At 36.3% G+C, this 17,482-nt stretch overlaps 2 protein-coding genes across 3 annotated transcripts in view; one reads left to right on the plus strand and one right to left on the minus strand.

Annotated features, from left to right (window-relative positions):
• LOC126759524 (integrin beta-PS-like) overlaps positions 1 to 3,642 on the plus strand; it is a 201,272-nt gene extending 197,630 nt beyond the window's left edge. For both annotated transcript variants that reach the window (XM_050474383.1, XM_050474382.1), the window contains 4 exons: positions 1,038 to 1,301; positions 1,443 to 2,179; positions 2,240 to 2,705; positions 3,403 to 3,642. In XM_050474383.1, coding sequence (XP_050330340.1) covers positions 1,038 to 1,301; positions 1,443 to 2,179; positions 2,240 to 2,705; positions 3,403 to 3,468 — 1,533 coding nt within the window. In that variant the 3' untranslated portion in view covers positions 3,469 to 3,642. The remainder of the gene's footprint in view (positions 1 to 1,037; positions 1,302 to 1,442; positions 2,180 to 2,239; positions 2,706 to 3,402) is intronic.
• Positions 1 to 17,482, minus strand: part of LOC126759526 (dynein axonemal intermediate chain 4-like) — a 105,597-nt gene that overhangs the window by 29,478 nt on the left and 58,637 nt on the right. The window lies entirely within an intron of this gene.

The raw sequence follows: 17,482 nt of genomic DNA on the forward strand, positions 1-17,482 counted from the left end.
CGATCAACCACGGTATTCAATCATACCAGGATGTTCAAAAAGTTTTGTCGCTTGATAAGAGAGGGCGTGGCTACTAACTCAAAATTCATATGAACGCATGTGAAGTTTCTTTTCAATTTGTCAATTCATTCTTTGTTTATCAAGGACAAAGAGGATTTTGTGCGTCGATTCATCGCTATGGCTGAGACTTGGGCTTATCACCATGATGACCTGAATCAAAACAAGAGACTAAAGAGTACTGTAAACCTGGTCGTTCGGCTGCGAAACGAGTTCGTGTCCCAAAATCGGCCAAGAAGATTATGGCATCAGTTGTTTGGGATGGGAGCGGAATTTTGTTTGTGGGCTACTTGCAAACTGATAAAACAATTAATTCTGAATATTATTACAATCTTTTGGATTAGTTGAAGAAAAAAATTCGTGAAAAAATACCCGATTTGCAGAAGAAAAAAATCATTTTTTTTTCAGGACAATACACCGTGTCAAAAGAGAATTTGGATATTGGAGCGTTTTTTGCAGACACAGATTGGAGGATCCTTGGAGTAAATGTATTAATGTTCAGGGAGATTATACTGAATAATAAAGTGTATTTTGAATCATAAAATTGTGTTTTTCTTATTAAACGACAAAACTTATTGAACAACCTGGTATTTGGCTCCGTGTGAGTTTTTCTTCTTCTACAAACTGCAATTGCGGCTCCACCGTTTTAAGTTGATCGTAGAGATAAAATCAAATTCGTCGAAAGAGCTGAAGGCCATACCAAAAAGTACTTGTGAAAATTGTTTCTAGGACTGGAAAAATCGTTGGCTTAAGTGTATTATTATATATCTGGTGGGGATTGCCTTAAAGGCAACGAAATAAATTTTGATGAAAAATTCAATATTTTTCGTTTTATTTACAATTTCCGAGTATTTTTTTTTTTGCACAATGTATTGAGTAGTGTTACAAAAAATAAAGAATAATGGATCTTGGCTGATATAGTCTTCACTACCAGTTACCCACATTATGTAATATTTAAATTTGCTTATTATTTTTTTCAGCTAGCCGGTTTGATTCAACCAAATGATGGCAAATGTCACTTGGACGAAGATGGCTATTATACGCATGCGGAAAAATTCGATTATCCAAGTATTGGACAAGTAAAACACACTATCGAAGAGAATGCGATTAATGTCATATTTGCTGTAACACATATTGTACTGGATATATATAAAACGCTGTCGGCAAATATTAATGGCTCTTCATACGCAAACTTGGAGGGAAATTCTGGGAATGTGGTAAATCTTATACGCGAACAATATCAGGTGAGCTAAATTTATTACCATATAAGGACAAGATTGTTTACTAAAATTAGAATAAAGCGCGACGTGAATATGGATGGGTCGTGACTATTATTCTGAGAATATTTCTAACCAGATTTGCAATGTTTTGTTTTGTTTTGTTAGCAAATCTCATCCTCCATCCAAATGCGTGACAATGCCACCAGTGATGTAAAGATCACCTACTACTCCGCTTGCCGCAGTGCTGGCCCCAAAGTATTGACTTCAAAATGTGATGGCTTACACGTCGGCGATGAGGTAACATTTAGCATAAATATCCGTTTGATTTCTTGTCCAAAAGATGAACACGATTGGCGGCAAATAATACAAATTTATCCGGTCGGTATAAATGAGAGTTTGATCATTGATCTGAAAATGCTTTGCGGTTGCGAATGTGATGCCGAAGTGAAAACCAAAAGTCAATATTGCTCCTCACAAGGCAATCTGGTATGTGGCGTTTGTCAGTGCGAGGATCAGTTTGTGGGCGCCAAGTGCCAGTGTTCGAATACCGATATGCAAGAGAGCTCTGACAGCAGTCACAATTGTCGTGACAACACAACAATAATGGATTGTAGCGGACGTGGTATTTGCTCGTGTGGCCAATGCCAATGTGACAAGCGTAACAATGAGGAAGAGGTCATATGGGGTAAATACTGTCAGTGTGACAATTTCTCTTGTGAGCGATATAAACAGCGGCTTTGCTCTGGTCCCGCCCAAGGGAAATGCGAATGCGGGCAATGCACTTGTAATGAAGGCTACCAGGGAAAAGCTTGCGAATGTTCGCTATCAACTGATAAGTGTCGGAAAGAGGGCGACGATAAACTGTGCTCGGGCAAAGGAACTTGCGAATGCAACGTTTGCAAGTAAACATTATTATGATTTAGTTGTAGAGCTAAGCCTATACGTATTTACGATATTTCTAGATGTGAAGGCCCTTATTCTGGAAAACACTGTGAGGAGTGTCCGACATGTTCAAGCTTATGTTTGAAATTGCAAGATTGCGTACAATGTCAAATGTATAAGACGGGTGCATTCAAGGATGTTAAAGATTGTGCTGCCAACTGTACGAAAGTGAAAACGACTCCAGTGGATAAAGTTGTGGAGAAATCGGAATTAGTTCTTGCCGAAAACTTTTGTGAAATTCGCGATCATGATTGTAAATATGCATTTACGTTTAAAGAAAATAACGGTATTTACGAAGTGCAAGCACAAAAGGAGCGCGAATGTTTGCCAAAGGTTGACATGCTCCGTATTTTATTGAGTGTGGCAGGCTCTATTTTGTTCATTGGCTTAGCCACGCTGCTTTTATGGAAGCTTATTACGACCATACAGGATAATCGAGAGTATCGACGATTTGAGAAGGAACAGATGAAGGCGCAATGGAACGCGGTAAGAAGCAATAGAGAAAAATTACTGAGTTTTTTCATATTGAGAAAGATGTTGTCAATGATATTGGTATTGACGTAGGTATTGACATATTGGTATTGATATTGATAATAAAATTGATATTGATACTGATACGATATTGACATATTGATATTGATTGTGATGTTGATGTTGATTGATATTGATATTGTGATTGATACTGACACGATATTGACATATTGATTTTGATACTGATATATTGATATCGATATTGATTTTGATATTGACATATTGATATCGATATTGATGTTGATATTGTTGATATTGATATTGATATTGACACGATATTGACATATTGACTTATTGATTTTGATATTGATGTTGATATTGATATTGATAATGAAATTGATACTGATACGATATTGACACATTGATTTTGATACTGACATTGATATTGACATAATGATATTGATATTGATGTTGATATTGACATATTGATATTTATATTGATGTTGATACCGATATTGATATTGAGACTTTTTATGTCGATTTTTGTTTCGATTGATAGTAGTAGCGATATGTACTATATATCAATATCAATTCTAATATTGATATCGAAACCAACATGTCATAAAATCACTGTTATTTCACTCTATTAAATTTTTTCTTGTTAATTGTCATTGAATATACTTTTTGACACGATTTTAATTTATAATTTTAGAATGGCAACCCACTGTATAGACAAGCGACGGGAACCTTTAGAAATCCTACTTACTTAACGCAATGACTTAATTAATAAATTTATAAAAAACTTTATGTAGCTATGTATCCGATTTCTACCATATATTTTAGAGTAAAAAAAAATATAAGTAAATTATAAGAGTCATATATATTTTTGAAAACAATTATATAATTTGGTTACCACACGCAAATAATTTAATTAAATATGTTTACAACTGTCAGCAAATGTGTTTCACTCAACTTGTTCATTATAATCATGCTGTCACCTGTTCGATTCAAATATAAAGAGGGGAAAAATATTTCTAAATTCAATTTCCGCCATAAAAAATCGATTTTCTAGGTGTTGACAGTGATAATCAACGAACATTTATTGCATAATTGCGCAATGAGCACAACTGGGGCTATTCCCATAAATACATATATCCAGGTATGTATTCATATACAGTTTTGGGTAAAACATATGCAACTGAGTTTTGTTATCAAGATCATGCTTGAGGTGTTATATCCACGTATGAATTTCAAAAAATTGATTTTTGGATTGAATTTTTGCATATATGTAAAGTCAATGTACTTGTAGGAGTTTTCAATAGCGTAGACCCATAGGGACAGCAAACGGTGCCATATATTTTCCCGCTCTTTTGACAGTTCTCTTCAGTGAGGTTTGCCATTTCATCATGAAAAAATATACGATCCAACAACGGACAATATGTGATTCCAACAGAAGGGCGCCAAAAGCCACACAGCGAATGTCACAATCGACTTATTGAAAACCAAGTTTGGTGAAGGTATTATCTCATGAAATGGCCCAGTCAGTTGTCCGTCTCGGTCGTGAGATTTGGCGCTGTTAAACTATTTCCTGTGGGGCTAAGTCAAGTCTATGATCTATGCCAACAAGCCAGCGACGATTGATGAGCTTCGTACGAATATCGAACGTAAAATGGCAGCAGTAACGGCAGATTTATGCTTGAAAATCATCGAAAATTGGTTTCAGCGTCTGGACTTTTGCAAGCGTGTCCGTGGTGGCCATGCAAAAGAAATCGAGCTCATACATAATGGCACCGAATGTACTTTCACAGAAATCAAGAATTTCACTGATATACCAAACCGCTTTTGGTTTGATTAAAAAAACGTTTCTACCACTCTTATTGAAAAACTCGTTATTTGAGAATATTGATTCGACAGAAAGTTCGCGAAATATGAGTGTCTTTTTAGGAATTTTTTTAACTAGTTTAATCGGCTTCCAGAACTTAAAACGAAACGCTGTTTTCAGAGTCAGTAAGGAGAGTTTCTCCAAAACGGGTCTAGCGAATTTTTCCACGACCATACTATATTTGTCAGGTAATTATTGAGGGATTAACATTTTGAATAATAATTTCGATTTTTTAACGCCGTATAGAGTGTAAAAACGACTTTTTTGGAAAATCGCCATTTTTATTAAGAATCAAGAATCAAAATTTTGACTAGTCCTTCGATCACTATCTGTATTCTTCAATTGTTCTAAGAATTTTTGTTTGTAGTTTTTGGATTTAAGTTAATTTTAGGTGAAAAACGCTTCCTCACCGCGAGACAACTTTTTTCGGATATCTTCCTGGCGACGGGCTACGGAAACACGAACCTAAGAAGAATGCGCGTTGTAAAGAAAATTCGCGACATTAATAAGGTTATCTCCAATCGTAAGACCGATATTGAGCGATTAACAAATGCTCCTACAAACAATTGTAAATAAAATAATAAAATGGAGCTTTGCATAAAAATATAAATATTTTCGGTTTTAATTCTTAATTACTTTGTTGCACTTGTCGTACACAACACTGTAAACATGCCTATTCTACGCATTTATGGCAGTGTGGACAATGAGAATTCGATATAAATAGCCAAGCTTACTAATAAAGCAATTTGTACGCTCTAACTCACGTCCAAAGCAGACAGTGTCCGTATTTGCTTCATTATTTTGAATGCATGTGCACATTTCAAACCTACTAAATTACCGCACATTGATTCTAGTCAATTATTTAATGCCTCACCGCATGCCTTGTTGCAACTCCTCCCTCCTTAGTTATTTATTTATACACTTTCACTTAAAATTCCAACGGAAGTGAGATAAGCACTGACCGAGCGCCGCCAAGTCGTGCTGTCCTGATATTCTGTTAACTGCTGTCATAAAATTGTCTCATCAATTTCAATTGCTTGTCGTACCTTCTTCCGCTGGGCACAGTTATTTCGCCACAATAAGCTATAATTACCTGGCGGGACCTTTGTCATTCGTGGTGTGAGTCCGCGTGTCCGATAAGAAAGCATTTTGCTTGTTATCGCTCATCAGCTTCGCGTGAGTTCTGTATGTAGGCGGGGTTCGTGGTCGAGCAGCAGTACGTTTTTATTATTTATGCTAATTTGGGCGTAGTGGTCATGTGGCCAGTCATCATCGCGTGACTTTGAAAATATTTGTCACTTATTTTCAATTTGGGTTGGATCCTAAGAAATGAACTAAGCCGCTCTGTTCCTTCAAATTAATGTAATTTTGTCTTACAAACAATATTTTTCCATTGACTTTTAGAATCCAACTAGAATCAAGGGCTTTAACAGGACTTTAACTATGGGGGATTTCTATAACCCTGCATGGAATTAGGATCCGTAGATCTAGTAAGTAAAATAGTATGTGAGTATTCCGAATATTGTTATTCTCAAAAGAATAAAAAGGTGACAAAGCTTGACTTTTTGATTTGTATGATATGAGGAATTTGGATATCCTACTGTAACACGAAAACAAGTGTGAGTGACACATAACAATTCAATGAAGTTCGTGAAGTCATCGAAAACTTGCCCCGTGCGAGCCTATCTGTTAATGATGATAAAACCGAAAAAGTTAAAGAGACAGCGCTTGAAAGTCGTCGTCTTGGCGTTAGAGAGATAGCAAAGATAGCTCAATATCTCTTATGAATCAACTCAACACATTGTGGATAATGTTTTGGGTATGAAGCGTGCCAATGCTGGGCCCGTACCAAAAGTGTGATGTAGTTCATTATAATTTCGTTCCACAGCATTAAACAGTCAATAAAGAATACTGCTTGACCGTTTTGAGAAGCTTATTTGAAGTAATTCGACGATAATATGCCGTCACACCATTATTAAGACTGATTTTTGGCTCGACAAGAAACGCGAGTCATCGCTTAGCCAACGTATTCGCCAGATTTGTCTCCCTGTGTATTTTTTCTATTTTCAAAACGGAAATCTGCTACGGATCTGAAGCTCTATTATGTGTTTTCTTTTTCTGTTCTCGAATCTGAAAATTCCGCTTCGAAGAACGCGTCATAAGTCCAATGAAGCCATTAAAAGTCATTTATTTAAGACACTGTAGGCCATCCAAGACGAAGCTTATAACAGTGTATGGAAACTTAGATTAAATATTGGCATGCTTTTATTGGCTCTCGAACCTATTTTGGAGGCGATAATAGAGGTTTGTATTAACTGTTTTATTTTTGCACGTCGGTTCAAATTTAAGTAGGTGATAAGTTTACTCTCAAGCCGATATTCATGGCTTCGATTACTGGTAAAGAGTAGTCTTCAATGTATTCTAGGTCTTTGCTGAGAAAAGGAGCTTTTCGGATCACATGTCTTGTGGAAAAGAAATATTAATATCACGTTTCTTTTGAGCTAAATAGCTCTGAATGCCATGAAAACGATATTGTAGCAATTGCTTTTATTCGGAAATTCTGACTGCTGAATTCAATGTGGCCTCCCTAACACGGCTTTGAGCTTGAAAGTCGAAGTCCATTGTCGGAACGTTGCAAAGCATGCAACTCTGCATATGATTCATTAAGTTGAGTATCTCATTTACAGACAGAACTGCTTTAACTGCCTTGACAAGATCAGTTTACATTTATTTTTAATAGCAAACTTCCTTAGCTTTGTCTAAAGCACAAATATAGAAACTAACAAATAAGTTGAGTAAATAAACAAAGAGATAAATGGAGAGGAAGCAACTAATTAGCTGCAATAAATGCAACAATTGCTTGTGATGGGTTCATACGAGTCATTTACACATATGTATGTAAAGTGGGCTAGTATAGAGACCTTGTTGGAAATAACGCTTTGCAGACGTTTAATATGAAATTAAAGGATGAGCTCAAAAAATCGTTTTTTCATAAATTGCTTTCGTAACATGTCTATAAAACGGTAGTAACGATAATTTTAGAAATTCGAAGTCGTTTTAAAGATACACCAGTCAGAAAAGGTAGCTGTTAGAAGCGCTGAGTTGGCAGAGTTGACAGTTGAAGCTTTAAACACGTTTTTCTCAACTGTACTTCTACTCGACTGTACTTCGGAGCGCGCACCGACTGGATTTGGTAGAGGGCGTTCCTAGCTGAGCACACCCAAAGTGAAAACGATGCCCATTGTCTTTTTTGAAATCAAAGCCATCGTCCACCATGAATTTGTTCCTCCTCGACAAATCGTCAACGCCAAGTTTTACCTGGAAGTCTTCAAGAAACTCAAACGCAGGGTCAATCGGGTCCGACAAGGCATCGCAGCCGATTGAAAGTTGCACCATGACAACGCCCCGGCTCACACCGCCTTTGTTATGAACAGCAACATATCCAAGGCCGGCATTCCAACGCTTTCGCAGCCGCCCTACAGACTAGATGTGGCCCCACCGGACTTTTTATTGTTTCCTTGCCTGAAAAGGCCGATGAGAGGGGATCCAAGCAGCATGCACCTCGGCTCTCAAGGCTATTCCGGAGAATGCCTTCCGTCTTTAATGCTTGGAAATCGCTCCTTTTTAAGTTTTTAAAGAATTGTAACGATTGTTTCAATACATTTTTTAAAATCGACTCAGTACTACTACTTTTCGGACAAACCTTGTATACTGTCGAAATAAATGTTAATAAATGATAATAAACTTAAAGCTCTATCTGTGTACTGGCCACATAAAATAAATATTAAAAAAATCCTTTAAAGAGAAGGAACGTAACACGGAATCATTTTCTTAAGTAAGCTTTTGTATCCACAAACTTTTGGTACCACAAACAGGCGTTCTAAGCTGTCGAAGACAGATTCCTGATAGGATCGAACTCTTACCCGAATCTAAGCTTTTGTGCTTGAATTATATTCACTAAGAGAGAAGTTTGAAATTGCTTCAAAACTTGGTGAATCTGTTATACTAAAAGCATCAAGAAACAGGCTACAAATTTTAAGATAACCTTAGCTTAGGGCTTATTATCCACTTGGGAATTTGACAACAATAGTTTTTTCTTTGCACATGGGTAGATATATAGTATTAGAAAATAAGACCCGAAAATTTTAGGATGATCCGCAAAATAGTTTCAGAGATAAGAGCGTATTTGTGAAAATCGAAGGAATACAACTTTTGTTTAAATAAGTTACCATAAATCGTTCGATTGTATAAGCCAGTCTGAAAGCTAATTTTTTTACAAAAAAAAAGACTTTGTTTTAGGAAGCCGCCAATTTGTAAAAGTGCAAATTTTGACTGTATTCAGCTGTTGTGCCGTAATAAATTTTTATTGGGTTTAAGGATTTTAGATAATTTTGACCAGAAAAACTTGCTCACGGCCAGACAACTTTTTCGGAAGTCTTTCAGAAGATGGAATACGGGAAAAAGTGAAACCAAAATTTTTGAAAAGTAATCGATGACTATTAAAAAACATTAAATTCTGAAAATGTGCATTTTTTTTAATAAAAAAAATCCTGAAGTGCAAGTGGAAATAACCTCCTAAATCTTAGGAAGCCAAAAAGGTTACTTTGAGGATGACGGAAAATATACTCTTTAATTTTTTCTCTGGTTAGCTACGCTGGCTAGGTCATGTCATCCGAACGTATGAAAACCCTCCAGTTCTGAGTGTGTTCGCCGCAATACCGCTGCTGGGGGAAGCAGAGGAAGAGAAATACCTCCACTTCGTTGGGAAGACCAGGTGGTGAAGAACCTGGCTACACTTGGAATCTTCAATCGGCGAAAAGGAAGCGAAAAGGAAGAACGACTGGCGCTATTGGAAACTCGGCTATAACCGCGTTAACGGCCCATAAAGAAGAAGAAAAATAAAAAAAATATAGCTGTCAGCTCCTATATTCTTATAGGGAATGTTTGCTTATGTATGCGTGTATTTTTTACAGTGCTATATTCATATGTATGCAGTTGTCTGTCAGTTAAAACTTGTGCGCACATTCTCGCTTCCTCTAAAGCCACTTTGCATATGTTACTCTTCCTTTACGCTCAAATGTATGCAAGTCTATAACCCATTATGAATTTTACGCATATGTACTATATATGTACAATTGCCTAGTTATTAGCCAACTTTGGCAGAGGAGTTAGGAAGAGCAGGAAAACAAAATTAGCATTAAGCGCATTTACAAAACATTATCAACAAAACTGTGGGCATGAAGCATTATGGATGGCATACAGCACGCTACATGTGAGCGCGGCGCAACTAGAAAATACGGGAGCTACAAAAGACAACTTATTTAGAAAACTTGGTTTTCGAAAAGAACAAGATCCGCTTTAGGCAAATATTATAATAAAAATTACTATTTGTATAGACTTCGGAAAAAGTTTGTGGGTGTTTGAGAGACTAAATCTAATTTTATACAGGACTTACAATCACTGTTTTGTAATTAAGAGAAATACTCTCTCTATAATGGCAACACTGTGATTTTCTGGCACTGTTTTAAGTTATCGTCTTTAACAGAGGTGGATGGACAACTTGAAGGTGGAAAGGTTTCGAAGGCTTCTGGCCTTCACTGAATGCTTTGTATCTCTCACGTACCTATACTCGTGATAAAGTAGACTCCTCAAGACACTTCTGCAACTTTTGCAATGATTTCGTACCCATAATTCTATAGGAAACACAAAATTCCTAGCAAATACGCTGTTAATATTTTTCATGGCAAAAATCATCAGAAAAAAAATTGCCGACGAACATAAAACAAAGTTTATAATAACAAAATTTGTATAAATTCGGATTCCGCGCGAGGTTAAAAAGGATAAGTCCGGGTCGAATTCGATCAGATCGTGTATACTTTATGGGATCCACTAATAGTAATATATCCATATTCATGGTAAAAAAAAATACTAGCATGGGTCAACAAAAATAATTTTCTTTTAAGCGGTACTCTGGAAAATTGATTGATAAACACCTCTAATAAAAGTTTTGCAAGTGCGAACCCTTTGAAAAATTTGTATCTTCCTTCCAACTATTTGAAAAAATATTTCTTTTTGTGAATTTTGTAGAAAATTTCAATTCCATTTTCAATAGTCTTTTTCGAACAGATTACGCATGAGTCGTGCCAAGCTGTCATGTTACTATTGTTCAGTATTGTTTGGCATTTCTTCATGGAAGGACTTAAGCCTGAACAACGTTTATAAATCGTTCAACTTTATTACGAAAATTCACGTTCTATAAAGAATGTCTTTCGTGCACTAGGCTCAACTTATGGCCAACATAATCGGCCTACTGAGCATACTATTCACAACACGATCACCCATCTTGAAACCCTGCATTCATTATTATATTTAATCGAATAGACCACGTCATCACGCATTGAATAAAATATAATAGCAGTAGCTGAGAGTGTACATGAAAACCGGGCCGGCGTCGTTCGCAGCAACTCGGCCTGACATATGGAACGACTAGCGCATCCATGGGCTCTGGAAAAGTTCCAAGAAGTTCCGACGGTTTAACGATAAGTTTTGTTAAGCGATGACCCCCATTTCTGGCTCACTGAATATGTAAACAAGCAAAATTGCTGCATTTAGGACGAAGGGCAACCTGAAGATATTCAAGAGCTTCCCATTTTATCCAGAAAAAGACAATGGTTTAGTTTGATTTGTGGGCCGGTGTAATCATCGGTCTCTATTTCTTCAAAAATTAGAGACGTCACCATCTATAGCAGCCGATATCGCCATGATAACCGACTATTTGATGACTCAAATTGAAGCTAGTGATCTCGCCGACATTTAGTTGCAACAAGACGGCGCCACTGCCCACACATCACATCAATTAATGGATTTATTGAGAGAGCACTTCGGTGAGCAGATAATTTCACGTTTTGGGCCGGTCGATTGGCCACCAAGAGTGTGATATCACACCATTAGACTTTTTCCTGTAGGGATATGTAAAGTCTAAAATCTATGTGGACAATACCGCTTAGATTTAGGCCTTGGTTCAAACACTACGCGTGTCATTCACCAGTTACCAGTCAAAATGCTCGAACGAGTAATCGAAATTGGACTCAAGAAATGAAGTATCTGAGACGTAGCCGCGGCTAACATTTGAAAGAGATAGTCCTCAAAAAATAAATGCCAAAGAATGTTTTTCGAATGATAATAAACATTTTCTAACATAATTAAATTTGAAGTTTATGTGGGGGTTATGATGTACCTTACTCGGTCATTCCATATCCACGCTATATAAAATGTTTTTGGTAAAACTCAAAATGTTGAAGATTTATGGGTTTATCGAGTATAACAATATTTTTTCACACGCTAAGTCAATACTTAAAATCTGCAGAATAAAATATTGCGCAATAGTTTGCAGCATGGAAATCGCAACCGAATTAGCTTTTATACTTTGGCGAAAATCAAAATGTTGAAAAGTCAAGAATTAAGATAATTTTCGAATGTTTATGCTCTTAAATAATGATAATATTTTGATATATTTGATGGTCTCTTAATATTTTTTGTTTGTATATTCCAAAGGTAACTTTTACTGAAAATTTTAACAGCATAAAATGGCATTTAAACCTTATTTGACTTATTCATAATATTTGACTAAGTAAGTGCGTGTTGCGAAAATATTCAAATGACTTAATCTGTTGCAATTGCCTTGCAGTCACAAAGTTCAGGGCAAACTTGCAACACTTGACTGCACACTCGGCAAAGCTCATTCAAATAGTCAGAAACACTAAATCAAAACTGGCTTGGCTTATTCATTTTCTACACTCTCCGTCCAAGCCTCGTTCGTTGATGCACTTACACTTTTTGTTTTAGCTTCCTGGCTATTGATGGAGTGGCATAATTTCTTGAATCAACAACACGCTTCAACGCTCAACGCATTTGCTTTGCTGCTGTCGGCGGCTGAATGCATTGCAGGTTCTGTGGCAGATTTTCATGAAATCTTTGCTTTCATAAATTTACCGTTAGTGCGGAAAATTTGATTTTTGTAACGGTTAGTGTTGTTGTTGTCGTAGCAGCATTTATGTGTGAAGTGTATTGCACTTGCGTTTCTGAAGTGCGCAAATATTTGTACAATTTACAGTTAAATGACTTAAGAAATTTTTAAATTGCATGCACAAAGTATATAAACACACATTTATATACACTATACATATTTATATCATACATTTGTATAGAAAATACACACTTTTCTAATAAATCGCATTTTTGAATGGAAATTCTTTGGTATTTCAAGTGGAATGTGATTTGCGTGGCATGAAAGCTGTCTGGCGGGTTTGGAAATTAAAATTCGGAAAGATTTTTTTCCAGTCGCAACATCAAATGCTTATACTTTTAAATCAAAATGATTAAATACCTAATTTTACATATCGGACGCTTGTGTGAATATGTTGAAAATATATGGGTAAGACCTTCCCCATATTCATCCTTCTAAAAATTAGTAACGAATCGCGCAATGAACATATCCGAAATTTAAGCAAAAATACCACTCCCTTATCGGCATATTCAGAGTAATTACATCTAGCCGACCTCAAGGAGGACCTCCGAAAAAAAGTGACTGGCAGGGAGGAAAATTTGTCTGCTTGAATTTATCTCAATTTGAAACACTAAAAAATTATTAGTACTATACCTACTACTGTGATCAAATTGAAAGGTGCATTTTGTCCATTTCATTTCCTTCAAAGTAATCCCCTCCCGTTGCAATACACTTATGTAAACGAATTTTCCAGTCATCATAGCACATGGAAAAATCCTCCGTCGTGATGGCCATAAGAGCTTTCTTCGATTCAGCTTTTATATCCTCAATTGAGTCAAACCGATGTCCTCGGAGTAGTCATGTGAATTTGTTGAGTAGCCAGAAGTTACACGAAGGTAAATTAGGCGAATGCGCTGGTTGTGGCACATATCATTCGTGAATTGGGCTGAGCGACAACTTGAAAATTATCCGGATTTTCATCGAAAAATCACCTTCAGCGATTAGGCACATTTCTGGCTGAATTGCTTCTTCAATAAGCAAAATATGCGTTACTGGTCAGGCAGCAATCCACACGTACTTTATGAGTCACCATTGGATTCCGAAAAAATTATGGTTTGGTGCGGTTTATGAGCCGGTGGCGTTATTAGGCCCTACTTCTTCCGTGATGATCGAGACCGGCACGCTACTGTTTATGGGAATCGCTACCGCTCAAAGATAACCGAATATTTTTGGCCCGAATTGGACAATATGTGGTTCCAACAGGACGGACCACAAGCCACACAGCGAATGTCACAATCGATTTATTGAAAACAAAGTTTGGTTGAATAAATCGAGTTCTATACATGATGGCATCGAATGTACTTTCACAGGGATAAAGAATTTCATTGATGTCCCAAACTGCTTTTGTACAGCTCTTATTGAAAATCCCGTTATGAACACGGATAAAGTTCGAAGGAGTAGACTAAAATGGCGACTTGTCGGTTTTGGGAAAAATTTATTTTATTTTTAAGTGATTTAAAAAATCGAAATATTATCAAAAATCTTACTCCTTATGACGAATACTTCAGCGCGACTTAAACTGAACCTCAATCTGGTATTACTAACGACCAATAGATTTACATTTGACGTGACAACCGGCAAATATGTAGTATAACCTAACTTATCCTTCTCGAGCCAATTATTAATTGTGAAGTGACTCCAAAGCTCTTTTTTTTAACTAGCAATCCGAAGAGCTTTTTTAGAAATGTATTTACAGGCAGACATAATGAGCCAAAATCCAACGACATCGTTGTCGTATACTGTTTCGTTTTGTTTATAAAAAGATGTCCCATTAAACCTTATGAATATAATATATATGACACCAACGCTCCAGACTTTGCTGTACAAAGCAAACTAAGCTTTGTAAATTTTAAAATCAAAAACTTAAAAGCTGATTAAAACATTAAAAGCAAAGTGGAGCGTTGGAAAGTAAAAATATAGTAAAGACATCACCAGCAATACAAGTGGACAATCTTGCTGAACTTTTCTAAGTGTGAGACTAAAAATACTTCTTAACAGTTGAGGCAATCGGGAGGCTTATGAGGGTAGCAGAGCAGACGTAAAAGCTAATTTCATTTCGCAACCTTCGCGTGTCTTCAAGTAAACAACCAGCCCATGAAAGGGTTAAAAAGGCAAAAATAAAAATAAATCTCCGATTTTTTATTTCCGCCAGTCGAGTTTTAAGAGATCAAAAAGTTTTCACACAAATACATACTTTTTTTATTTCTCTCACATAAGTAAATATGTACATATGTGCACAGAGGCATATGGGCATTGTGTTTATACATATGTTTTTAGGTGTGCGTGTGTGTTAATGTATGAGTAAATGCGGGTAACGAACAAAATGGCGGTGTAAAAGGGTGGCAGCTTCAAAAGGTAGAAGGAGTTGCACTACAACGCCAAGGGAACTTTGAAATGAAGTTATTTTATTTAATTTCTTTTCAGGCTTTTTCATGCCGCTGATAACCTTCAAAAGCCTACAAAAGCGTGAAAATTTAATGTGATTTGTTGCGTTTGCTGTTGACGAAGATGATGAAAGCAGCGCTTAAATCCTAAGAGAAATGCCGTTTGTTGCTTTTGGAGGCACGCGGCATTAAAAAAAGTACTTTTGCACGACTGCTTTCAACTTTATTAAAAACTTGTAAACTTGATAAGCTAAGTGGAAAATAAGTAGAAATAAGTTGTATTGATTGTGATTTCATTTGAAGGTAGAAAGAAAATTTAATGTATGCAAGTGATTTCTCCGCTGAAAGTTTGATGTATGCAACTTAGTTTATCAAAAGATTTCATTTTTGAAAGTTGTAATTAAATATGGAATCATGTGAATTCTAGTTATGAATTGTAGTAGGTATGTAAGGTCACTAATTTTTTTCGCCAGAAGAAGTTTTCACTTATCCAGTTTCTGGAGAAATCAGTTTTAATACAGATCAAAGTTTGTCGATTATTTTTCTGGGAACTTCGGACTCTTATCTAGAAATTTTTCGTTTAAAGAAACCAATTTGGGCAACCGTCAGGCAGATTTACAAGCAAAATTTTCATATTCAGAGAACACAAATTATTGAGAGAGTTTTGGTTGAAATATTGAGTTTCCAATGTCAATGCGGAGCAGTATAGATCGATGATAATCAACTTTTTATGGCCGCAATTGGAAGAAGTTGATCTTGGCAACATCTGGTTTCAACAAGACGAGGCTACGTGCCAAAAAGGACGCGCAAAAACCGAATTATTGAGCGAAAAGTTTGGAGGTTCGATTATTTCAAGAAATTATGACATTGAATGACCTCCAAGAAGTTGTGATTTAACACTATTAGACTAGTTTTTCATTGGTTATTTGAAGTCATTGGTCCTTAACAATAAACCAGACACTCTTCAAGTTTTAGAAAACAATATTAAAAGTGCTATTCATGACATACGATTTGAATTAGTGGAAAAAGTATTCGAAAAATGGGTTCATCGATTCGTTCCAGCAAAAAAGAATGTAGAAAGTAGAAGTTAATTGTATTGTACTTCATATTAAATAAAAAACAGAGAAATGAGAATGGTATGGCTGATTCTTACTTTGAATATAAATAGTAGGAAGTTATTCGCTAAAATTTTCCGAGCCAGTATTCAAGAATGTCCTTAGAAGCAGGCTGGTTATGCAATGAAATTTCGAAAGCGTTGACAGGTCCGGATAAAATTTTCAAAAAATTGTTTTTTTTTGTTTGACAAGTTCAAAGTATCGCCTTTAAGAATTACTGTGAAAGGATATTCAATTAAAAACACGCATTTTTTTATTTAACAAAAAAAAATAGTTTTTTTTTTTTTTGATAAATAAACTGTAAACTTTTTAAAATCGATTGCTCTTTTTTTAAACCTTAAAAAAAATTCAGAAATCACCCTTAATTTCAGCGTTTTAGACCACCGGGACCCCTTAAGCGAGTGCCGATAACATCGAAATAGTTAAAGAAGCAGTGCTTGAAAATTGTGGTGATCGCATCAGAGAGTCAGCAGAGAATTTCAATATATCTTGGGGACCGACGCAACACATTGTGGTTAAAGTTTTGGGTATGAAGTGTGGCAGTCAATGACAGACTCGTACCAAAAGAACTTTATCTTTTAGAAACAACACGTCGAGTAGCGGTTGCAGAAGAGATGCTTGACAACGACCCTACAATCATCAAACGCATCACAATTGTTGCTGAGACGCACGTTTAAGACTATGACGTAGAAACCGTCCGACAACGCCGCGAATGGCGCTACAAAAATGTACCGAAACCGAAAAAAACACGACAAAATCGCTCAAAAATCAAAGTGATGATCACTGTTTGCTTTGATCCCCGTGGTATGGTTCACTGAATTTGTTCCACAGGCGCCAACAGTTAATGAGGAATATTGCGTTCACGTGAAGCAATTCGACGTAAACGACCGGATTTGAGGGCAGAAAATTTATGGAAACTTTCGATGAATTCACCACGGTAATGCGCTATCATATTTTAGCACGATTGTCAATGCTCTTTTGGCAAACACGTTACAAGAGTCATCGATCTGCTACTGTTTTCGGCAGTTTTGGGTCCCTGTAACTTTCTCGTGTTCAGGGAACACGCCACGAGGCCTTTGAAGCGATTGAAACTCATTCGCTGAAAGCACTCAAGGCCATTACAGCCAGGATTTACAGCAAATGTATGAAAAATTAGATAAAGTGTTCGCTTGCTTTATTGGACAAAAAGAAGCCTATTAAAAAGCCGATAATAAAGATTTGTTAAAAAATATAAGTCCGGCTCAATTTTGATCGGATGCTTAAACAGTCATATTTATTTAAAGGCTAAGCTAAAAAGCCATTTGAAATCGATATTAATGGAAGCTGACTCATTATGGCTACTTGAA

The sequence above is a fragment of the Bactrocera neohumeralis genome, chromosome 5 (assembly GCF_024586455.1).
Source record: "Bactrocera neohumeralis isolate Rockhampton chromosome 5, APGP_CSIRO_Bneo_wtdbg2-racon-allhic-juicebox.fasta_v2, whole genome shotgun sequence".
In the NCBI taxonomy this organism is placed as follows: Eukaryota; Metazoa; Arthropoda; class Insecta; order Diptera; family Tephritidae; genus Bactrocera; species Bactrocera neohumeralis.